General features: G+C 39.8%; 1 protein-coding gene across 1 annotated transcript; it reads right to left on the bottom strand.

Annotated features, from left to right (window-relative positions):
* Positions 1-88: 88 nt before the first annotated feature.
* On the bottom strand, positions 89-15,375 carry LOC130915073 (zinc finger protein 184-like). Its single transcript, XM_057834786.1, has 8 exons — positions 15,099-15,375; positions 11,153-11,211; positions 10,752-11,092; positions 8,850-9,131; positions 6,340-6,397; positions 3,245-3,573; positions 3,049-3,178; positions 89-1,605 (listed from the first exon to the last, which is right to left on the bottom strand). Exons 2-8 carry the CDS (start codon positions 11,199-11,201, stop codon positions 944-946), a joined length of 1,851 nt encoding a protein of 616 aa, XP_057690769.1. The 5' UTR covers positions 11,202-11,211; positions 15,099-15,375; the 3' UTR covers positions 89-943.
* Positions 15,376-23,472: the final 8,097 nt, after the last annotated feature.

Below are 23,472 nucleotides of genomic sequence, written 5' to 3' on the forward strand. Positions count from 1 at the left end.
GAAGGCTTCAACTAGAGGAAATTAAAATTAAAACACATTGACTTTAGACACCAATAGGATTTTCTTTCAAGTTAAAAAAAACAAAGGCGGCTATGTTGACTGATTTTATTCAAGAAACTTAAAAGTGCGTTCACTCGTTAGCTGCCATTGACGGCGCTAGACGTCAAATCCATTGGAATTCATTTGGATTTGACGTCTACTTTTCATAAACGCATTTCAATTCACAATCGTCCGAGCTATTTGAACAGCTGCCAACCCTCCCAGTTCAACCTATCACCGTCAGCCCACGGTTTCTGCACTGACAATTCATGTAAAAGTGACAATGTTCACTCTTTGCATTTAATGTTGCCCCTACCAACAGGGCGGCGGTGTTGGCGCATCTTCATAACATTTCAAGGCCTCATTTGGCGGACTTTAAACACCCACGGGACACAAAATCGTTATCTGCCATTGACAGCGCTAGACATGCAATCCATTTGAAGCATGCGGAAAGTTCATTCGCTGCCTTCAAATGGACTGGACGTGTACTTGTGATACACTCAACTCACAGATGTCCAAGCTATTTGAAGTGGGAGGGGGCCAACGACTGCTGCCGGCCCTCCCAGTTTAAACGAACTGGACGTCAATGGCACCGAAACGTGATCACTCACAACTTCCCTGTTGAAAATTGAGTTAACAAATGAATTTCAATATTCACTCATTGCGTTTGATGGGAACGTTGCCCCTACCAACATGGCCGCCACGTTGACAGGTCTTCAAAACATTCAGGGCACGTTTTGTGTCATTTCGAGGCCTTGGCGGATGGACATTCATCTGACAATACTGAGGGACCGTCAGAACGTTGAAGTATTGTCCGTCATTGACGATTATAGATGTCCGATCCATTTGGACCGGCCAACGACGGATGGTTGTTTTACATTTGAGTCCAAGAAAGGTAACGCGTTCAAAGAGGCGGCGGGTCACCGTCCACAATGCCTGCCGGGTCACCCGGCGGGTCACCGTTTGCGACGCGCTCCGGCAGCCCCGCCTCCTGGTCTTTAGCCGCTTTGGCAGCATCCCAAACCTCGTGCCTTCTGAGGTGCTTGCGGAAGGCCCGCGCCCCGCTGAGGTTCTTGCGGCACAGGCGGCAAAAGTAAGGGCGGCTGGCGTCGTGCACGTCCACGTGGTAGCTGAGCTCCAGCGGCCGCGTGAAGGCCTTGCGGCAGACGGGACAGTGGTGGCGCACGTCCGAGTGCACCAGCATGTGGCTCTTGAGCGAGGCGGCCTGCTTGAAGGTCTTGGCGCACACGTCGCAGGCGAAGGGCCGCGCGTCGCCGTGCAGCCGCACGTGGCGACGCAGTGCGCTGGAGAAGGTGAAGGTCTTGGCGCAGAGCGGGCACGTGTAGGGCTTCTCGCCCGTGTGGATGCGCCGGTGCTCCTTCAGGTGCACCTGCTGAGTGAAGGTCTTCTGGCAGGTGGCGCAGCGGAACGGACGCTCGCCCGAGTGGATGCGCAAGTGCTTCTGCAGCGCCGACGCCTTGAAACAGTCGCGCCCGCACACCGGGCACGCGTGAGGGCCGCGTTTCTCCTCGCCGGCCGACTGAGTCGTCTCGGTGCCGTCTGATTCTGAAAAACGGGGAGGGTGAGGGAAAATTGTCAAAGATTTCAACAAACTCATTAGCTGACAATCGACGTCAGATACCGGGAGGGTTGGCAGCGATCGAAGGATCTTGCAAAACCTGCCCTTTCCAACATGGTCGCCACGTAGGCACATTGCTACCCCGGCGGGCTTTGTATCGGTGGCATTCACGAAGCCTCCGAATGACAAAAAAATACAATGACTGGTATTGAAGCGTGGCTGTTCAACGGCCATCTTGGTAGGGGCAACGTTACCACCGAAACAAAACGATGTAATTCGCTCCCCATCCAACCAATTGTCATCGGTTTGATCGTTGCCAACCCTTCCAGGCAAAACAGATTGGATCTCTATGCAGGGCCGGCCCAGGCCGTTTGGGGGCCCTAAGCAAAATAATGCAAAGGGGCCTATATTTTTGGCCCACCATTTCGTCACAGTGTACTGTGAAACCCACACCTGCAATCCAACCCATACGTCCATATTTTGTATATTAATCAGATTTTGTTGCACTGCATACTTCAAACTTCTCACCCCGAATGATTGTCAGTACTTACAGTCGATAGCGCTAGTGCTGCAACGATTAATCGATTAACTCGAGTATTCGATTAGCAAAAAATATTCGAATTAAATGTTTTTGCCTCGAGTATTCGTATAAATAAAGTGGCGTTGTAATGGTTTATTTTGAAAGTGTTTGCATTTAGTTTTATAGATTAGGGTGGATACACTGCCCTCTGGTCTGCCTCTTTTCACATGGCTGAATCCAACTGCTCCCTGTTAAGACCAACGTAAGTTAAGTTTTTGTTTGAGCTAATGTTTTTTTAATACATTCATAAATTAGTTTATATATATATTTAGCCCTTTTTTGTGCGAATATGTGTCTGAACCATTTGTTTAGAGCATTGTAAAAAAAACTTTAGCATTTTGTAGCATTTAAGCTAGCGGACTTTTTCTATGTAAATTAGCCAATTGTTCTTTTGTTTTACATAGATCCTCATTTTTTTAAATTTATACTGTTTGAGGCTCAGCTCAGGTATTTTAATTTTTCATGTTCCTTATCCGATTACTCGATTATTCGAACTAACTAATCCATCGATTAATCGACTACTAAAATATTCGATAGCTGCAGCCCTAGATAGCGCCAAACCTTTTTCTAAAAGAGAAAAACAATTAAGCTAAGGAAGAACTTATATTTTTTTTAAACCTTGTAATCAAGTATCAAAACTCACAAAAGTCAAATAAAGCTAACTGTAGTAAACAAAATAGAATATAAATCAAACAATTGCCAGATTGGGGCCCCCCTAGTGGTCAGGGGCCCTTAGCAGCTGCATAGTCTGCGTATAGGCTGGGCCGGCCCTGCCTCTATGTCAAAATATGAGGACAAACATCACGAAACACAATGAAGAAACTACGAGCGGGCGGGCGGGCGGACGTACGTATAAGGGCGGGGCCCCAGTCCTCTTCTTCGCCGTCGGAGTTGATGAGACCGTTGACTGTGTCCTCCTCGCTCGCCGGCTTCGCTTCCTCCTCCGCGGGCGGCAGTTGTCCTTCGGGAAGCTCCTCCTCCTGATCGCGACAGGAGCGTCATTGAAACGGCCGTCGGGCACGTCCTAATGTTTCTGACAAACTTACGCGAGCGTCTCCGCCCTCCGGACGCGGCGGCGCCATCAGATCCAGGAGGCTCTGCCGCTCGTGCGTCTTGACGTGCTTGCGCAGCTCGTAGGGCCTGAGGAAGCACTTGTCGCAGACGTGGCAGTGGTGTGGCCGCTGTGCCGTGTGGATCTTCTGGTGGGCCTTCAGGTTGGTGGCGTTGGCGAAGCTCTTGCCGCACATCGAGCAGCGGTGGAGCCGCGTGGCGGCGTGCACCTCCAGGTGCTCCTTCAGCTTGTACGGCCTGGAGAAGACGCGGCCGCACAGCTCGCACTCGTGGACCTTCTTCTTCTTTGTTGTGCTTTTCTTGGCTGCAAACAACGGCTCGGTCAGTCGTCGCTCAAGTAGAATTCAATCAATTAGCAATAACTATATCATTTTATTGCTTTCCATTTTTGGGGTGAATTATCTGGGTCTTTAAAAAAGAGCCAGACAGTGTTACTCTGATTTTTGGCACCGTTCAAATATGGAAACGACCAGAATTTTCACGCGTCGTAGGGAATTTTTCGAACAACCCCGAAAAATTTTCCATTCAATTTTCAAAATGTATCTAGTCTTACAATTTTTGACCAAACCACGTAATTTGGACATCAAAAATTCTCGGACGGTGAGGGGCATAAAAGCTGTATACAGAAAAAAATATACGGTTCCCCGGAAATTTGCCACAAACTTACCCCTTCACTTCCAATGGAATTTCCAATGGAATTTACATTGCATTGATGCCATTGACAGCCATATATGAGGAATCTACTGATGCCAATGTACTTGGATTATATTGTAGCATATGTGAGTCGATGCCATTGACGGTCATGGATGTCCAAATTTCCCATTCATTTCCAATGTCATTCACATTGCGTTGACGCACAAGTAACGTAATTTTCAGCCTATAAGCCGCTACTTTTTTCCTTCATTTTGATACCTGTGGCTTATAGTCCAGTGCGGCTTATTTGTTGATTTTTTTTTAGGTAACACTTTATTTGACAGTGGTGTCATAAGACTGTTTTAAGATCATCAAAATTATGAGATGACACTATCATGGACGTGAATGAATGCTTATGTCATTAAGTGCCATTTGGCAAATTATGTCACTAACTCAATTTTTGTCCATCTTGGATCTTTTGCATCTATTCAAAAGTGAGATCATTTGCCAGATAACACTTAATGACATCTGTTATAAACATTCATGAATGCTCAGGACAGAGACATGTCATAATTATGATTGTGTAATGACAGTCTTACGGCACCACTGTCAAATAAAGTGTTAGCAAATACCATAACTAGCAATTGATGAAACAACTGGAACAGTAACTGAAGAAATATTTAGCACAGAACATGATTTTTGATTGTTATTTACACCTGTAGCACTGCAATGCATGCTAAGAGGCATGTTGGATGACAACAGCATTGACAGCAGATGGCAGCAGAGGTTGACTGTCTCCCTCAAGGGAGCAGTGATGGCCAAATGAAGCTTCTTGAAGCAATACAGCTTTGCAGCCAATTGGTTCAAAACTTCATGGTGCTTCATTTGGTCTTTTGACGGTCGTATGATGCTGCTGTCAAATAAAAATTTACCGGCTAATATCTTTTGGTGTAAATATCCCATGATACAGTGAGGACAGCTGCGGCCTATAGTCCAGTGCAGCTTATCTATGAACAAATGCTGTTTTCGTGCCAAATTTGGTGGGCTGCGGCTTATAGTCAGGTGCGCCTTATAGTGCGAAAATTAGGGTACAAAATTGCAAATGAGGGCTATGCACGTCCTTGCATGTCATTTCTATTGACGCCAATGTACTTGGATTCCATTGACGCAAATGTAAGTCGATGCCATTGACGGCCGTGGACATCCAAATTTCCCATTCATTTTCAATGGCAAAAAAACAAATGTCCCCAAATCAACAGGTAATAGGATGTGTCCCCCAAATGTCCCCAAATGACCTAATATGACTAGGACATATCTCCCTAATGTCCCCAAATAACTTGATATGACCAGGAACCCCCCAAATCAACAGGAAGCCACCTGATATTGTCCCTGAAATGTCCCCAAACCAACTTGGGCGGGGCTAAGATCTGTATCTCCACACAGCAAAGACCCAGAGTAATTTCTCCAGAAATTGCAGTTTCTAGTTTTTAAAGCAACACAAGATAACTTTTCAGATTTGGTTGATTTTAGCCACGCAGGTGAACAAAAGCGCTGGTGTTTTGCTTTTAACCTCCACGAAATTTGCCCCCATCAGATACAAATTTATATAAAAATGATGTCAATTGTATGTGCTGTAAAAAAATTGTGCTGCTATCGTTTTTAAGATATTTACAATTCTTTTAAAGGTCAATCTGAGGTCAACCAGCCCGCCATTTTGATTCAAAATGGCTAAAAATGCTGTCAATCGTTTACGATTCATTTGTGCTGTAATAATTTTCGTTTGTGACGCTATCGTTTTTGAGATATTAAGTTCGAGTGATGACGTCACACAGGTACCCTATTTAAACGGTGGCATTCGTTTATGCTACGCTTGTACTGGGAAAAATTTTCATTTTCTCTGTCCCGATCCGATCACGTGATCGGAAATTGGGCCGATCGCACCATATATCGGATCGAAATCGGGTGAAAAGGATCGGGTTTTGAATTTAAAAAAATATATTTGTTTTTGTGCTTCATGCTCGTACAGCATCCTACCCTCCCTCCTGCTTAGCAGAGTGGCCAAACTGTCCAGCTTGCGTTTGGTACTTAAAGTTAACGATGATTGACAGGTTTGTAGCTTTGATCTGGTCAGAGAAGCTTGGAAGCTTTACCATCAAAGGCACAAATGTGTCAATCATCACTTAGCTTGTTATACACTAGCGGTAGTGCGCTGTGGCAACTCATTGTGCAGCCGTTTATATAAGTAAATACTAAAATATGAACATTTACACAATGCACACGTCTTGATTTAAATGTTTTTTTTGGTAAAGAAAGTATTAATAATATGTAATAATAATGATATTTTGGTAAAGCACTGAAATGGAACCATTTTGCTATGTTTTGTCGGGGGCCGACGCTAATAGCGATAATAATTTGGGACGGCGGCGGCGCTCCTCACCTGGTGACAAAGACCCGTCCCGCGAATGCCCGTCTTCCTCACCGTCACGCTCGTCGTCCTGTGCACACGGTCGTGTCAGTGACAGGGGCAGACAAGCGATACGAATGTGTGCATCACATCGGATGTGGCCAGTCGACTCAATTTAGCCGACCGGTCGGCATGTCCGCCATATTAGATGCGGCAAGCCAATTGAACTCCCTCAGGGAAACGGTGATTGTGTCTGCCGTCGTGCAGCATTTCAGCGCGTCGGCCGTATTAGACACGGCGAGTCGACCGAACTCAGACGGGTGAAAGGGCGGTGTGTTCGCCGGATAGAATGTGGCAAGTCAACTAAACTCGTGACCGCTGATTGTGTCCACCATATTGGATATAGCGAGACAGCAGAAACGGCATATTGGACGGGGCAAGTCAACTGAAATCACCTAGGTGATCGGTCAGCTTGTCTGCCGTATTGAATGTGGCAAGTCAACAGAACTCATTTAGGTGCCCGGTCAGCAACTAAGGCAAGCTTGTCCACCATATTGGGTGTGGCTAGTCAACTGAACTCATTTAGCCGATCAGTGAGTTTGTCCGCCATGCTGAATGTGGCGAGTCAACTGAACTCACTCTTGCGACCGGTCAGTGTGTCTGCCATATTGGATGTGGAAAGTCAACTGAACTCATTTAGGCGATCGGTCGGTTTGTCCGCCATACTTGATGTAGCAAGTCAACTGAACTCACTTCGGCAATTGGGCAGTTTGTCCGCCATACTGAATGTGGCATGTCAACAGACCTCACCTAGGCAATCGATCAGTTTGTCCACCATGTCTGATGTGGAAAGTCAACTGAACTCATTCAGGCAATTGGTTTGTCCGCCATGCTGGATGTGGCGAGTCAACAGAACTCACACAAACTGTGCATGGCAACTCAACTCATTTAGGCGATCGGTAAGTTTGTCCGCCATACTGGATGAGGCGAGACAACTGAACTCACTCATGCAACGGGTCAGTGTGTCTGCCATATTGGATGTGGAAAGTACACTGAACTCATTCAGGCGCCCGGTCAGCTTTTCCAACATACTGGATGTGGCAAGTCAACCGAACTCGCATATACTGTGCGTAGCAATTCAACTCATTTAGGCGATCGGTCAGTTTGTTCGCCATACTGGATGTGGCGAGACAACTGAACTCACTCATGCAACCAGTCAGTGTGTCCGCCATACTGGATGTGACAAGTCAACTGAACTCACTTACGCAATCGGGCTGTTTGTCCGCCATACTGGATGTAGCAAGTCAACTGTACTCACTTAGGCGACCGGTCAGTTTGTCCACCATACTGGATGTGGCATGTCAACAGACCCCACTTAGGCAATCGATCAGTTTGTCCACCATGTCTGATGTGGAAAGTCAACTGAACTCATTCAGGCAATTGGTTTGTCCGCCATGCTGGATGTGGCAAGTCAACTGAACTCACTCAGGCTACCAGTCAGTTTGTTCGCCATACTCGATGTGGCGCATCAACAGACCTCACTTAGGCAATCTGGCCGTTTGTCCGCCATATTGGATGTGGAAAGTCAAGTGAACTCATTTAGGCGATCGGTTTGTCTGCCATACTGGATGTGGCGAGTAAACAGAACTCACATAGGCTAGGTTCATACCACAGGTCTTAATGCACAAATCCGATTTTTCCAACTCTAGTGAGGAATTAACTTGACGGTTTGAATGGGACGGGTTGCATAACAGTGGATAGTTCCAAAGCCGATCTAGGTCACTTTCCTTTGAGGTTAAAATCCGATCTGGGCCACATTTTTCCAGAATGTGGCTGCGGTCTGAACTGTCAAGTCTCCTAAATTGGAATTCCTGCAGCAATTACGTCAGCAAATAGCGCGCGGCAGGGAGCTACAGCAGTGATGGAGCTGTGCATTAAAATTAACACCTAGCTCGAAGTCTGGTTTAAGGGAATAGGCGGATTTGATAAGTCAAAAAAATAAATAAATAAAATGGAGGGGGGGGGATAAGCCTGAGAAGGCTCCGTTTTCTTTCTGTGCGCCAAATGAGCAATATTGCTTACATGACAGAGTCGTAGCAAACCGTGCGTTTTATCAATTCATATATGTTTGTTATTTGTGTCCTCTTTTTGGAAATCAAAATATGATCACCCTAGAACGACGTAGAGCCAGCCTGTGTAATCATTTCTTTTGATGCTTCTGTGCATGCGGGTCAGTTTTCTCGGCATGCGTATTACATTTACGAGCTCAATGGATAAAAGCAGTCTAAACGGGCACGCCAAAAAAAAGCTGCTTCGAAGAAAAATCGGATTTGTGCGGTATGAATCTAGCCATATTGTGTGCTGCAAGTCAACTGAACTTAATGCCATTGATGCGGACAGATGACCGTGAACATATGTTCCTCGCTGCCAACCCTCCTACTTCAATTGGATCGAACGTCACCGAGTGACAAACTCATTTCAATTCACGGCGTCAACGGCAGCCCGCCAGTTAATACGACAGATGGCAATTTTAAAGGCCTCACCGCGGCGTCGCGTTCCAGATGTTTCTGTAGATGCTTTCGGAGCAGGCCCGGCCGGTTGAAGCTTTTGCTGCAGACGGAACACGGGTGCGGCTTGCGGCCAGTGTGCAGCGTGGCGTGGTCGCGGAAGGCCGACGGCGTGGTGAAGGCCTTGCGGCACACCGCGCAGGTGTAGGCGTCGCCCGAGTGCGTGCGCTGGTGCTCCGAGCGGCCCGCCGTGGAGGCGAATCGCTTGGGACACAGCGCGCAGACGTATGGGCGCTCGCCCGTGTGGACGCGTTGGTGCTGGAGAAGGACAACGTCCCATCGTTAGCGCTTGAAACTATATTTGCCAATGCCAGAGTCAAAGTTAGTGAAATTAGTTTTTATGTAAACCTTGTTAAACGTCAACCTTTGTTGTTGTTGTCTGTCCTGTGTTGTGGAGTGATTTGTTATTTACCTCCCTACTGTTTTTTTTCAGTCAGGTATTAGGGCTGGGCGAAATGGCCTAAAGTACGTATCGCGGTAAATTGAGCAGATTTACCTCCATAACGATAAATGACAATAAATTCGCCTAAGCGGACTGTTATATAATTTTAAAATCCGAATCAATGCGTGAAATACAAATGAACTGTTTCCCATTTCTTTATTTACCAGATTTCAATGTAACATATTTAAACAATTGTACACGCAGTGTAAACATTAAGTATATAAGAATTTTTTGTAAACATAAGAATTCAAATATGAACATTCATAACAGCTTGTATGACTTGAATAATGTAAAAATCAATATGATGACTGTGCAAAAATGTCATTGTAACACAAATGACTTAGTTTGAACAAAACACTTCAGACAACTTATTTTAATGGCTTCTGTGACATAATTACTCAACACACATATGCACCCACCACACAGACACCCCCACGCACGCACACACACACACAAACACACACACATTAAAGCTATGTTGCTCTTTTGCCAGTGAAACATCTAAGATTTTATCATGGCAGTAATGACACAGAATGAAGCAAGCACATAAACTAAAATAGCTGTGGCCATTAAACGGTCATATTATAGGTTTCACTGTTGTATTATAATATATGCCGAATGCTTTACCCTCATAAAAGATATCAAAGAAATCACACACACACACGCACACGCACACGCACACGCACACGCACACGCACACACACACACACACACAGATAAAAAAATAACGAGACATACATAATTGCTAGATGCAGTCCGTGCCCAATCCACTCATTAAGTTCAGCCATTTTGACAAGGTAAGCGCCGTTATCCAACTCCATCACATTCATTTTATAGCATTAGCCTGCTAACGTTAGCCTGTGGCCTGGCTACCAGTAGTTTGGAGGTTACCAAGAGTCTACTTAATGTCGAGTGAAAGTTTGGCAAAGCTCCCTTAAGCCCGACTCCATCACGTTTGCTTGTAGCGATAGCCGCTAGCGTTAGCCACTAGCGTTAACCTACCGGGGTTCTGTTTGTTTGAGTTTCTGATAACCATGTGACTTCATACGTAAGCACACTGACTGCTTTCTTAAAAGGGAATGAACATAGCTCAACAACACAGAGTCAAAGCGGGATGAAAAGACTACATTTTACTGAATTTACCGATATGGTCAAAATTACGTCGAAAATTACGTCGGTCATCGTGAAGAATTTCGGTAACCGCCCGAGTCTAGTCAGTATGTTGAATTATGTCTGTTTTAGTGTGTGAATTTTCAAGATAAGAATGTAGTCTTTTCTTCCTTTTATATATAGCCTATGTTGATGTCTTGTTTTATGTTTTGTGTGGACCCCAGCAAGAGTAGCGGATGTGTTCATCAACTAATGGGAATCCTAATAAAATACAAATACATTTGACTTATTTGGCATTACGTATTACATATCAAGACATGACACACCTGCAGCAGGTAGCGTCGCTGCAGGAAGGCGCGTCCGCACTGGTCGCAGACGTGCTGGCGATGCGGGGCGTGGCAGAGGCGGTGTCGGCGCAGGGAACCGAGCTGGGTGTAGCGGGCGCCGCATTCCTGGCAGGCGTAGGGCTTCTCGCCCGTGTGCACGCGCTGGTGCACCTTGACGTTGATCTTCTTGCTGAAGCGCTTGCCGCACAGCGGGCAGGCGTGCGGCTTTTCGCCAAAGTGCGCCGCCACGTGGTCCGACAGTCGCGACGGGCACGAGAAGTCGCGATCGCACAGCGAGCAGCTGTGACGACGCTTCGCGGGCGTCGCCGAGAGGTCCTCGCCTGCGGGAAGGCCCAGTTAGTCCTCGGTCGACCGGTTAAGGAGCGAGCGGCGACGATTACCTCCGGCTGGCGACTCGTCCAATTTTTCTTCCGCCTCCATTTCATTCATCTTCGCCCCTCTAAGAGCAAAAAACATCAGAAAATTCCATGGTTCGCGCAGACAAATAATTTTTCAGCCTCTTCATAATTAATAATGCTAACGACATTGCTCTTTCTGTGGATAATGGAAATCCGGCTATCCTTGTTTTACTGGACCTCACAGCAGCATTCGATACAGTTGACCATTCAGTCCTTGTATCTCGTTTAGAACATTTCATAGGTATCCGTGGTAACGCTTTAAAATGGTTTAAATCGTATTTACAACATAGAACATTCTTGGTAATGATTGGGGAATTTTCCTCCACACAATCTTCTCTGTCTTGCGGAGTACCGCAAGGCTCTATTTTAGGGCCTGTTCTTTTCGCGCTTTATCTTCTACCTTTAGGATCAATTATAAAAAAACATAATATCGCTTTTCATTTTTATGCTGATGACCTGCAGCTTTATCTGCCCCTGAGACCTAACAAAAAAACTGCTCTTGCTAAATTGATGGAGTGCATATCTGATGTGAAGCAGTGGCTTGCACAAAACTTTTTACACCTTAACAAGAGCAAAACTGAATTTATTACTTTTGGCACACCTTCCATGATGAAAGCCCTTGAGCCCAACTCTGGTGCTCCGGCTGACATTTTTAAGACACACGTTAAAAATCTCGGAGTGATATCCGATAGCAGGCTTAACTTTGAAAAGCAGATTAGTTCTGTTGTAAGAGCAAGTTTTTTCCAGCTCCGTCTCTTAGCCAAAGTGAAGCCTTTCCTTAGTCGCCACGACCTTGAAAAAGCAATTCACGCTTTTATAAGTTCAAGGCTGGACTACTGCAATGCACTTTATGTTGGCCTACCCAAGTCCTCGATTTCTCGGCTCCAACTTGTTCAAAATGCTGCTGCTCGATTTTTAACAGGTACACCTAGACGTGAGCATATTACCCCTGTGCTATCATCACTCCACTGGCTTCCAGTCCATTTTAGAATTGATTTCAAACTTTTACTGTTTGTTTTTAATTCTATTAATGGCCAGGCTCCATCTTATCTATCGGAAATTGTAACTTTTCGTAACTCTGGCAGGACTCTTCGCTCGATCGGCCAGCTTCTTTTAGATGTTCCGAGGTCAAAACTTAAACAGTGGGGAGACCGATCCTTTGCGGTTGCTGCCCCCAGGCTGTGGAACAGCCTCCCCCCCGAAATCCGCACCACCACGGATGTAGGTCTTTTTAAATCTCGGCTAAAAACACACCTTTTTAGACTAGCCTTTTACAAAGATTAGGATAGCCTGGTTTTATTAGCTTAAGGGCTTTTTTAATGTTTTTCGATTTTATCGGTTTTACTTGTTGGACTTTTATTGCGATGCGCTCTTTGTTTTATTTTATTTTTTAAATGTCATTGTATAATATTTTCCTGCCTTTTATTTATCTTGAGCCATGTTTTGTTGTAAAGCACTTTGAGGGCCTTTCGGGTTTTGTAAAGGGCTATATAAATAAATTTGATTGATTGATTGAATAATAATTTTCTATTCATTTTTATTTTAGTTAAAGATTTTCCGTTTTTATCTGAACTGAAATTCTTAAATTAAAAATATTCATTTCAGGGGCTGGGATTGACGTCTTCACATCAAATTAAAGCAACACCATGTAACTTTTCAGTTTTGGTCAATTATAAAGACGCCAGTGGACAAAGGCGGTAGTGTTTTGCCTTAAAGAAGATTGCCTTTCCCATGAGGACCAGCGCACACTCGCACAGTGTCGTGAAATCATTGGTCAATCAATCAAAAATTGGATTATTTTACAAAAGTGGCTTTAATATACTGGTGCATGATAATTATTGGTCCGATAATTATCGGTCCGATAATAGGAATTACTACGTCATCACAATAAATCCAATAACATTATTAATAGGACCGATAATATGTACTGTGCTGGCTGGTTTGACATCAGTTGACCATTTGCGGGGCATTGCTGCCACCTGCCGGTCAGAATAATTCACTGCATCTATAATTTGGCCCACAAACTCATTCACTTTACACAATGCTGTGTCTAGCGGTAGCATTGACAATCGTGAATGCTTTCTGTTACTTACGTTTCCGCCTAGGAAATATGTCTGTAAGTATTTATGTTTACAATAAAATATGGATGTGCAATATATGTTTACTTTGGTGGTGAAGCGTCATATGTACACAACTTCATAAGTTGTTGTGTTATAGAAGCCAGCCAATGCTTAAGGCTAGTAGCTCAAGCTAGTGTGCTATGCTATACATACATATAATAGTTGCCGTGTAATGTTAGTCCTGTCAGCATGCTTGGTAGGATTTTATACTATGCGGAGAAGAAACCTCATACTTATTTGAATATGGGTTCACTCACTGCTGTTTATATTGATTATTATAAGGCAAGCCATTAATCCTTTTTGTTCTACCATATTTTTGTTGTGAGGAATGAGTGATAAACCTTACTATATAATGTTTGCGTTTTACAGTGTTATAAGTTAGTAAGTTATTGAGAGGCCTTTTGGTTATTGATAGGCTTGCTGTCCTAACCTGTCTCCCAGGTTAAGAAAATTGTTTCATGGACCAAGACCACAACAGTCTCCTGTAGCACCAAATATTTTTATCTGATGACAAAGCACAATACCTGTTGGGTTTATGTTTTAGTTCAGTGTTCATTGTTCAGGAAACACATCTTTAATTATATTGACTAATTGATTGTGATTGACTCAAATTATATTTGAAAAAATATTGGCACTTTATTTGAAGTCAAGACTGTTCTTGTCTTTGTTTTGTTCATTATAATAATGTTCATGTCATTATGAAAATTCTGGTGAGGTCAAAGGCAAATCTATGTTGAATCCACCATTATTATTGTTTTAAAACTCCTGGTGTTCAAAAACTCCGGTGAATACACATTAAAAAAATTTTTATTTATTATCAGTTATAGATATCGGTATCGGCTTTGAGGAGCAGGAAGTTATCGATATCGGTTTCAAAAAATGGATATCGTGCACCCCTACTTTAATATCTCAGTACAGTATCTGTAAAATGATAGCAGAACAATCAAAATTTTTCACAACACAAACGAATGGCAGCATTTCGGGTCCATTTTGCAATAAATGGGGTGTTGCGTGTCGTCACCACTCGAAATTAATATGATCAAAAATGATAGCCGCACAAAAGAAAACTTTTCAGGCACAAACGAAGTATCAACGATTGACACATTTTTTAGCCATTTTAAATCAAAATTCCTGCTGGTTGACCTCAGATTGACCGATAAAAGAATTGTTAATATCTCAAAAACGAAAGCAGCACGAACAAAACTTTTTACATTTTTATACAAATTAGCGTCTGATGGGGGGCCAACAAACCAAACACAGAGGTAAAATATTTTCCATTTTTTGAAGTCCTCGAGATTTAGAAGACAACATTCATTTGATATTGGTACATATTTATTTAAGTTTATGAGAAAGTTGAAGTTGATGCACATTCGCGGGCCACACAAATAATTGCTGGTGGCTTTGGCGTTCATAGGAAACCCGAAAAAAAGCTTCTTCCTTCCTAAATAGGCTTCAAACGCCAGCAAAAAGCATCTCCTCAAACTGTGTCAACCCGAATTAAAGGAAGCTAGCATCGGAAGAACACACTAGCTCCTTTCAACTCGCGCGTCTTTCAAGAACGACTTTTGAATTTATGAAGGATGACGAGCGAAAAGTACGTTTGACAAAGCCAACGCTTGAAAAATGAGGGTTTCCTCGCCTTTCTCCCTCCGACATAGGCTAATTTGCGGCTAGGTTAGGCTAATGCTTTAGCCGCAAACTGAGTACAAGACGCGGTGCCGTGTCTGACGCGCGAAATTAGCCTATCCGACGACGACTCGGCTGTCAACTCGTCATTCCGATTGTTGACAGGGTTCGGGGGGGATTACCTTCGGCTTGTGCACGCACGTCGTCCGCGTCGCGAGGGGCGTCGGGCGCTTCCAGGCCACGCGCACGCGAGCGCGCACCAGCCAAAATGACGTCATGGAGGGAAGTAGCCTATTTTGCCGTTGCACACCGAAATACTAGATGCGAAAAGCTCGCCGTGAGCCAAGCGGGACGGCCGTTATCATTTGTCGGCCATCTTGTGTCAGTGCAAAACTGTTTTAAACTAGATGCCACAAAATGTCACTTCTTTCTCGGCATTGTTGCAACACTTGAGACAGGAAATTTCATAAGATGTCATTGACAGCAATGGACATGGTGTCTAATCATCTTTGTTCTGTGACCGGTAGTCCAATCATTTTGAAGTGGGAGGGTCAGGATGATAGAAGACAGACCCCCCCCCCCCCAAAAAAAAAAAATCACAAAAACGTTTTACACATAAAACATTTTATATACTCAAATATGAGAAATATAAGTACTATATAGAAATAGTTATAAGTATTTATTTAATTACAATAAGATGCACAAATATTTAAAAAATAAAAACAATAAAAACACGCAAATCTTACAAAAAATATTCAAACTAAAAAACAAATATTACGAAGAAATACACAAATAAGACACAAATTTTGGATAAAAAAACTGAATTATATATATATATATATATATATATATATATATATATATATATATATATATATATATATATATATAAGTAATATATATAAGTAAACGGGTGTGGAGACCCACAAATAAAGAAATACATATATTAGGGCTGTCAAAATTATCGCGTTTACGGCGGTAATTAATTTTTTAAATTAATCACATTAAAATATTTGACGCAATTAACGCACATGCCCCGCGCAAAATGACAGCCCAGTGAAATGTCCACTTGTTAATTGTGTTTTTTGGAGTTTTGTCGCCCTCTGCTGGCGCTTGGGTGCGACTGATTTTATAGGCTTCAGCACCCATGAGCATTGTGTAAGTAATTATTGACATCAACAATGGCAAACTACTTGTTTATTTTTTGATTGAAAATTTTACAAATTTTATTAAAACGAAAACATTAAGAGGGGGGTTTTAATATAAAATTTCTATAACTTGTACTAACATTTATCTTACCTTTTTATCTTATCTTTATCTAACTACAAGTTTTTCTATCCATGGATCGCTTTAACAGAATGTTAATAATGTTAATGCCATCTTGTTGATTTATAGTTATAATAAACAAATACAGTACTTATGTACTGTATGTTGAATGTATATATCCATCTTGTGTCTTATCTTTCCATTCCAACAATAATTTACAGAAAAATATATTTATAGATGGTTTGAATTGCAATTAATTGCGATTGTTTACGATTCATTAATTTTTAAGCTGTAATTAACTCGATTAAATTTTTTTAATCGTTTGACAGCCCTAATATATATATATATATATATATATATATATATATATATATATATATACACAGTGGGGAGAACAAGTATTTGATACACAGTCTATGGGAAAACCCATTGGCAGTGTATCAAATACTTGTTCTCCCCACTGTATATGTATATATACTGTATATACAGTACTGTGCAAAAGTTTTAGGCAGTACTGTACTGTACTGTATATATATATATATATACAAAAATATCACAAAAAATTTACATTTTAAAAACGCAAAAGTGAGAAAGAATACATAAATATCATACTGGATTATTAAATCAACAAGCACAAATATTGAAAAAAAAAAAAGCGACATGTAAATTATTCACAAAAATATTACATTAAAAAAATATGAAGAAATACACAATTAATAAAAACAAAAAATAAATGATAGAAAAAAAGTACAAATATTTTTTACCCGATTAATAAAAAGTAGACACAAAAACACACTCTTGTTAAGAATTGAATTATTTATTCGTGAATTGATTTAATTTCTAACTCCCGATTCACCCGCCCGAAAAATATAAATTTTTCTGGTATTCAAAAGAAAAGAAAACCAAGCAAAAACATCCCGAGGATCACAACGCGGTCATCATCGACTCAACCCACAAAAGCCAAGTATTATTACCGATATTATTCATATTATTGTTATTATTGTTATGACAGCAATAATGAAATTGTCAGAACAGCCACATTCATGTACATCACTCTTCCACAGCACTCTTCCAATAATATACACCAAAAAAATAGCCGTCCTGTCCCGAAATAACACCAAAGGGAGGGGGCGGGGCTAGTCGGACGGGGCGGGGTCAATATGGCTTGTCAGAAGGGAGGAGGCGGGAGGGAATGAGTAAATAAGTGGAGACGGAGGCTACGACCGACTTTTAGGCCCACGCTAAGAAAGAATACAAATTGAGAAAAAAACTTACCACAATAAAGTCATACGGCGTAATATTACCAGTGAAAAGTCGTCATGTTGCGTAATTTTACCTCATATTACAAAATTAGTCGTAGTTTAAGAGAAAATTTCTCTCGTGGCGATCAACATTACAAGATTAAAGTAGAATTTCAACTTTTTCTCGTAATCGTACGTCAAATTACCTTTTTTCACGTAATCGTACGTCAAGTTATGTAACGTTACTTTATTCTTGCAATATTACAACTTTATTCTCGTAACAGTTGATCGTTGTCGTAAGATTATGTAAACTCACGTAACATAATTTAACCTTAAATAACATTACGTACAACTAAGACTTTATTCTCGTAAGTCTCATAAAATGACGTTTCTTGTAATTGTACATCTAATTACGTCATGTTACGATTTTGTTACAATATTACGACTTTAATCTTGTGACATTAAGTGTTGTCATAAAATTACGTAAACTCACGTAACATGATGACATAACCTTAAGTACGACAACAACTTTTTCTCGTAATCGTACGTCAAGTTATGTAACGTTACGACTTTATTCTTTAATCACGTAACATTGATGATCGTTGTTGTAAGATTACGTAAACTCACGTAACATGATGTAACCTTACGTAACATTACGTACGACTACGACTTTTTTCTCATAATTGTACGTGAAATTACGTAACGTCACGAGTTTATTCTTGCAGTATTACGACTTTAATCTTGGAACATTGATCGTTGTTGTAAAATTACGGAAACTCGCGTAACATAATGTAACCTTATGTAACATTACGTACGACTAATTACAACTTTTTCTTGTAATATACAATTACCTTTTTTCTCGTAATCGTACGTAATGTTACGACTTTATTGTTGCAATATTACGATTTTAATCTCATGACAATAATCGTTGTCGTAAAATTACGTGAACTCACGTAACATGATGTAACCTTATATAACATTACGTAAAACCACGACGTTTTTCGTGTAATGTTACATTAAATTACCTTTTTTCTCGTAATCGTACGTCAAACCACATAACGTTCCGACTTTATTCTTGCACTATTACAACTTTAATCTCTTAACATTGATTGTTGTCGTAAGATTACGTAAACTCACGTAACACGATGTAACGATTTTTTTTCGTAATGTTCCATAAAATTACCTTTTTTTCTTGTAATCATACGTCAAATTACGTAACGTTATGACTTTATTCTTGCAATTTAACAACTTTAATCCGGTAAAATTGGTTGTGCTAAAATTTCTTAAACTCATACAACATGATGTAACCTTTCATAACATTACGTACAACTACGACTTTTTTTCTCTTAATCATACGTAAACTTACGTAACCTTGCAACTTTATTCTTGCAATGTTACTTTAATCTCTCGACATTGTTCGTTTTCGTAAAATTATGCAAACTCACGTAACGTTACGTAACATTACGTACAACCCCGACGTTTTTCGCGTAGTGTTACATAAAATTACCTTTTTTTTCTCGTAATTGTATCGTAATCGTGACATTGATAGTTTTGAGATGACGTAAACTCACCTGACATGATGTAACCTTACGTAACATGTATGAATACGACTTTTTTTCTCGTAATCGTTCGTCAAATTACATAACGTTACGACTTCATTCTTGCAATATTACGACTTTAATCTCGTAACATTGAGTTGTCATAAGATTATGTAATCTCACATAATATGATGTAACTTTACATAACATTACGTACGACCACGTTTTTCGCCTAATGTTACATAGAATTACCTTTTTTTCTTGTAATCGTACTTTAAATTACATTACGTTACGATTTTATTCTTGCAGTATTACGACTTGAATTTCGTAACATTGATTATTGCCATAAAATGACGTAAACTCACGTAACATGATGTAACCTTACGTACGACTTTTTTTTTTCTCGTAATCGTAAATCAAATTACGTAACGTTATGACTTTATTCTTGCAATTTAACAACTTTAATCCCGTAAAATTGATTATGGTAAAATTTCTTAAACTCATGTAACATGATGTGACCTTTCATAAAATTACGTACAACTACGACTTTTTTTCTCTTAATCATACGTAAAATTACGTAACCTTATGACTTTATTCTTGCAATATTACTTTAATCTTGTAACATTGATCGTTTTCGTAAAACTATGAAAACTCAAGTAACGTTACATAACATTACGTACAACCCCGACGTTTTTTGCGTAGTGTTCCATAAAATTACCTTTTTTTTTCTCGTAATTGTGACATTGATAGTTTTGAGATGACGTAAACTCACCTGACATGATGTAACCTTACGTAACATGTACGAATACGACTTTTTTTCTCGTAATCGTACGTCAAATTACATAACGTTACGATTTCATTCTTGCAATATTACGACTTTAATCTCTTAAATTGTCATAATATTATGTAATATCACGTACGACCACGTTTTTCGAGTAATGTTACATAAAATTACCTTTTTTTCTTGTGATCGTACTTTAAATTACACTATGTTACGATTTTATTCTTGCAGTATTACGACTTGAATTTCGTAACATTGATTGTTGCCATAAAATGACGTAAACTCACGTAACATGATGTAACCTTACGTACGACTTTTTGTCTCGTAATCATACGTCAAATGACGTAACGGGACGACATTATTCTTGCTATATTTTTTATACATTTACTCTTTTCCTGGCAGTACAACAAGGTATGACGTTATCCTCCAAATATTCCAATTTGAATCTGCTCCTATTTATTCTTCTTCCTTTTCGTGGCCCTAACACTCGGTCGTAGAGGCACGCTTAGCATGATGAAATGAAAAAAACCTCACCAAAAACGAACGAATCGGGTTTGTCGGAATAAATATAGATCTCTGAACGACAACCCGCGACCAATCAAGTGGAAGATGACGACGATGGAGAAAAGAATCTTTTAGAAAAGTGCCTGGAATCCGCACATCTTGTGTTTATTTTTCTTCTCCGCGTCGTCCGTCGGTAGAAAGCTTCCAGAGATAAACGGAGGGACGGACGCAGGGGAGAAAAGTCTGCCTGCCTGTCTGCCTGCCTGCCTGCCTGGTATTACAAACAAACATATACATAGCATATATACTGTATACCTGTACACACACGCGCGTGCACATTGGTTCCGGCTCAGGAGTATCTCAAAAGAGTCCCAAAAACGTCCAAAAGTGGATCCTGCGCCGAGTAGAAAACAGCCATCCTCTTGTTTGTAAACGGAGAGCTCCATGGCGACTGTGCAAATTTCAAGGGTTCGTCGGGATTGTCTCGGTAAGAAAAAGAGCTAACGGGAAAAACAATGCCATCCAAAACTTTCTGGAAGATGTCAGACCAGGGTATTACTCCGTGAATAAAGAAGTAGAAAAATAGGAAGTAGTGCTGGGCGCCACCAAAAATTTGCTCGGTTCGTTGAAATCAAAATGGAAAGACGTTCAATCCATACAAATGGAAATAAATAAATAAATAGATATGAAGAAATCAATCAATGCATTTTGTCATAAATAAAATAAATACAAAGGGAAATGTATAATACACTAATAAAAAGTTTTCAAGTATAAACAAATAAAAATAGAAAATAATTTTAAAATTTGAAAGAAAACCAAAAAATATTTAAAAAAACAAAAACAAACTGAGAATAAAACAAATATAAATGGACGGTCAATTGATAAAAATGAAGACCTGTAAATGAATAAACATTGAAATCAATCAATATTGATTGAATTGAAATATTGAAAGATTGAATATCTTTGAAATAAATATTGTCAGAAATAATGGAAAGGCATTCAATCAATACAAATGAAAGTAAATATGTAGAAATGAATAAATCAATCAATACATATTGTAAAAAATAAAATGGAAAGACAATCAATCAATAAAAATGGAAATAGATGCTTAGGAATGAGTAAATCTATGAATACATTTTTTCATAAATAAAAAAAATAAAATTCAAAAAATTCAAACAAAATAAGAAATGTATAATGTACTAATAAAATAGTAAAAATAAAAAATAACTTTAAAACATTTAAAAATTGAATAATAAAACAAAAAATATGAAAAAAAACCCCACCAGAAAATAAATAAATAAATAAATAAAAATGGACGCTCAGTCAATAAAAATGGAAATGAAAGCATGGAAAGACAATCAATCAATAAAAATGGAAATAAATGCTTAGAAATGAGTAAATCTATGAATAATTTTTTTTCATAAATAAAAAAAATAAAATTTAAAAAATTTAAATAAAATAAGAAATGTATAATGTACTAATAAAATAGTACAAATAAAAAGTGAAATCAATCAATATCGATTGAATTGAAGGAAAATATTAGAAAGAAAAGAAAAATCAATCAATACGTTTTGTAAAAAATACAAATGCAAAGACATTCAATCAATAAAAATGGAAGTGAAATACACAGAAATGAATAGCTACATTAAAATCAATCAATAAATATTGAAATAAATAGTAATGGAGACATTCAACGACTAAAAATGAAAATAAATGCGTAGAAATGAATATATTGTCATCAATTAATGAATATTGAAATAATTAAAAATACAAAGACATTAATACAAATTTGAATAACTATTCAAACAATGACATTTGTGTATTTAATTATAATATCAACAATAACTATCATTAAATAAATGTTAGAATCCATTTTCATCTTGAAGTATGAAATCGATGAATATTGTAATAATTGAGAAAAGAAGAAAAAAACTATAAATAAATGATGAAATTAGTCTTGAAACAATTCCATTAAAATTGGAATCCATGGTATTATAATGTCATTGTATTTTTGCATTTAATGATCATATCAAAATAACGTGAATAAATAAACGTTGAAATGAATTTCAAAAACGGAAAATGAACACATCTTGAAATCATTTAATAGCAAATGAAACAAACTTCAAAATCATGACATTTAAATGACAAAAAGATGTTTCAGTGACTTTGACGGTGATGGATGTCCTATCTATTTGAAATAAATATTTGAAATCAATCAATATGTATTTCGGAAAAATGGAAATAAATACGTAGCCGTGAATACGAACGAAACATTTTTTTTTAAAAATGAAATTAAGAGCGCCCAGCACTAGTTCCAGGTTAGGTTAACGTTAGGGAAACGTTGACCCGTGCTCAGGATGATCATTTCAAAAAAGACTACAAGTGAGAAAGAGAGAGCGAGAGAGAGAGATAAAGAAGCGGTAAATGCTTTGAAAGTCAAATCAACTCCAACCCTCCTGTTACGTCGGCAGCTGGGTCAATTTGACCCAAAAAATCTCAGGAGCCCTTTGGTCGGACCCCCAAAACTATTGCAAACCCTGCTGAAATCGCACCCAAGCAGACAAAAAAACCACACTTTCAACACTCTACGTGCAAGCTATCGGAAAGCTATCTCTAGCGTCGCACCCATACGGCACTAGAATGATCTCAACGATATCGGAGAGTACTAAGAAATCACACTATGCAAAATGTACTCTTCGAGCTCGCCGGTCGTCAGCTAAAAAAAGTGGCCGTTTTGAGTCATAGCAGCCATTTTGGGGACAAATCATCCGCTAAAAATGCTCTCCAAATGTTAGAAAAAATGAGCCCCTGTCACCAGTTTGGCACAGAATTAGGTAGTCTTCTATGTCGTAATAGGACGCAGCAAAAAGCCTCACGGTTTTGGTTGATAGCAGCCATTTTGGGGACAAATTCCATGAAAATGGGGCAAAACCCCAGCCCTGTTAGCAGTTTCACTAAGGGACACCAAATATGGTAGACATGTCTAGCGCCATAAGAAAAAGTGTGTGTCATTTTGTTGCTAGTAGCCATTTTGGGGACAAATTCCATTGGAAATAGATAACGGTTAACTGTTTTAGCAAGAGACATTTGTAGACATGTCTAACGTGACAGGATGCGCGAAAAAGTCTATGAAACTACTAAAGTGTGGCATTCTGGTTGTTAGCAGCCATTTTGGAATGAAAATGTAACCTGGAAAATAAAAAAGAAAAAGAAAATAAGAAGAAAC

The sequence above is a fragment of the Corythoichthys intestinalis genome, chromosome 4 (assembly GCF_030265065.1).
Source record: "Corythoichthys intestinalis isolate RoL2023-P3 chromosome 4, ASM3026506v1, whole genome shotgun sequence".
Lineage (NCBI taxonomy): Eukaryota > Metazoa > Chordata > Actinopteri > Syngnathiformes > Syngnathidae > Corythoichthys > Corythoichthys intestinalis.